At 45.7% G+C, this 2,405-nt stretch overlaps 1 protein-coding gene across 1 annotated transcript in view; it reads right to left on the bottom strand.

The window, feature by feature from the left end:
* The window catches only part of LOC107097748 (ras-associated and pleckstrin homology domains-containing protein 1-like), a 122,771-nt gene that overhangs the window by 23,924 nt on the left and 96,442 nt on the right, over window positions 1-2,405 (bottom strand). The window contains exon 10 of the mRNA XM_015395028.1: window positions 1,143-1,220. Coding sequence (XP_015250514.1) covers window positions 1,143-1,220 — 78 coding nt within the window. The remainder of the gene's footprint in view (window positions 1-1,142; window positions 1,221-2,405) is intronic.

The raw sequence follows: 2,405 nt of genomic DNA, 5'->3' as shown, positions 1-2,405 counted from the left end.
GCTATAGAAATAAACTGAACTGACAGCAAAATAATATTTGAAGGCAGGATGGTAATCTGGATGAACTGACTGCACAGATGAAGTTTTCTGGTGGACTTTTTCCACTTAAAAACATATTAAAAATACTTTTTACTCACTGATCGCAGCAAATATAGCTGCCATGGTTACAGGCAAAGAAAGGATGGGGTAGCTCCTCCCAACGCGCATCAGACCCACTTTTCCACCGCTCAGCTGGAGCAGCAAAGATGCTTCAGCCGCTCGTCAGAACTAAACTTGTACAGGCATCAAAAATGAAGCAGAACTCACTTTTTTGATGCTCCTGCTGCTAGCGGTGCGAACGTAGCATAACAGCATAGATTTGTAGCTATACCCTGTGTGTCGCCTGCACAGTCAGACCTTAAGATCTTAACCTCCTTATGAACGTAAACATTAATGCCTCCAATATTTCTGATATAATTATATTAAACTGCTACATTTGTAAACATTTTTGTTTCTTCCCTGCCAATCAGGATCTTATATATGTCTAAGATTAGAACCTTAACCTTAATTAGGTGCAGTGTATTATGCATCTAGTGTAAAGCGGCATGCATGGTCGCTTTACTGCACATTATGCATCTGCTGTGTTTTCCTCTTTGTAGAGGAAATTCAAAATAAACTTTTGCATGAAGTTGTCAGATTTGAGAAACACTTGAAATTATTTGTTCTAAAAAGAAAAGAAAAACTATAAATCTATTAAAAACCTTAGAATCATTAATAAAGCAACAGCATTACATCAGATTGATGAGGGGGAAACTCAGAGTAGAACCAGTACCAAACTGGGTTTGTTCTGAAAGGAAACCCTGTGAAAACATCTGAGAGGTCTGAGCAGGATTAATGCGACACTTTCCCACACACACACTGAAGACGCTGTAGTCCGGTGATTCCAGTTTGTTAATCCAGCCTCTCTGGGATTGGGCTTTTATTATGCTGAGTGCTGCGTTGAGTCTGGTGACTCCAGCTGTTATTGACTAGAGCTCTTAAATGCAGCGTAACACTAACCCGACCCAGAAAGCCTGGTGCTCCGGACACGTGCCGCTCACACACACATACAGCCACAAACTCCAAATCTAAATACCCTCAGCATGTGTGTGAAGCTGACTCACCTTCTTCACCTGCGCCTCCTTGATCTTCTCCAAAGCCACCCGGATATTCTCCGCTTTTAGCTTGGCAGCCTGTTCCTCCTGAACACAAACACAGGATGACATGTGAGGAAAAAGCAAACAAACTTCTCTCCCGGAGGTGTGACTCCTGCTAACCTACCTGATTCCTCCAACAGGAACTCATTGTGAATCAGCAGAGTTCAGATTTGCACTAAAACGCCTTGTGTGTGTCTGCTTCAGATCAATTTAAAAAGTAGTAAAACATGGAGTGAGAGTGTGACTGAGCTGTGAGCCTGATCCCAGCTTCCTGACCCAGTAAAGGTTAGTCCCAGAACACACTTCCACTGCCCAGAAAGTTCAAACATCCCACTGCTGCTTCGCTACCGTTTCCCCTCCTTCTGCACCCTTTCACCATCATCACCATCATCACCATCTCCGTGTTTTCACAGGGAAGAGATTGGATTAACGCATGAATGCAGCGGCTTCACCGTGATCCCACTGAAGGAGGATTAACCCAACGGATGGTGCATGTGCCTCAGCCGGGCTCCCTGCCTCCACAGCAGCACGACACTCCAGCCTCCTGCCTTAGAATAAGAGGGAAGAGGACGATCAGGTGCCAAACCGTGGCAAAGCAGAGGAACCAAACAGCCGGGGATCCCACTCCGCTCCCGTGGTTCTCCACCCATCTGTGTTAGAGCGTCGCAGCTACTCGCGTCCTCCCTGGCCTACTGAGACGGGCGGAGTGAGAGGATGAGCCAGGAGGAAAGGAGGGTTGGTGGTAGGGGGAGGGGCAGTGAGGCTGTGCCACATTGCATGCAAGGATCTGTTTAGATTACGCTGCCATGCCCCTTCCTCTCATTTTCTAAAATGTTTCTTCCTCTAAGCAAAAGCCCCAGCTCTAACATTTTTTAATCTGTAAAGGAAAGATGGCCGTTTACCTGTCCCGCAGAGACAGACTGCAGGAGGGACCTCACCTTGATGCTGTGGATCTGTGAAAGTGCAACATTAAAGCCAGAATAAGGCTGGAGTTTCACTTCCACAGAGCCACACAGAATATGGAGGATTTTATTCAGTTGTGTCAGATAAAGGAGTTTTACAATATAACAAGCCCCTCAATTAAAGTCGTATGGAAATGGTTGGATTGTTGTGGTGGAAGGTTTGCAAGCAAGTTTGGTTGTGGCCGGTTTGTCGGAAACATCCTGCTAACCAGTTAGCAACTTAGTGCTAGCAGGTTCCCAATGGGAAAGTACATTGGGACCAAGTAGC

The sequence above is a fragment of the Cyprinodon variegatus genome, unplaced genomic scaffold (genome assembly GCF_000732505.1).
Source record: "Cyprinodon variegatus isolate N-32 unplaced genomic scaffold, C_variegatus-1.0 Scaffold720, whole genome shotgun sequence".
In the NCBI taxonomy this organism is placed as follows: Eukaryota; Metazoa; Chordata; class Actinopteri; order Cyprinodontiformes; family Cyprinodontidae; genus Cyprinodon; species Cyprinodon variegatus.
This window is presented reverse-complemented; position numbering and strand designations above follow the sequence as displayed.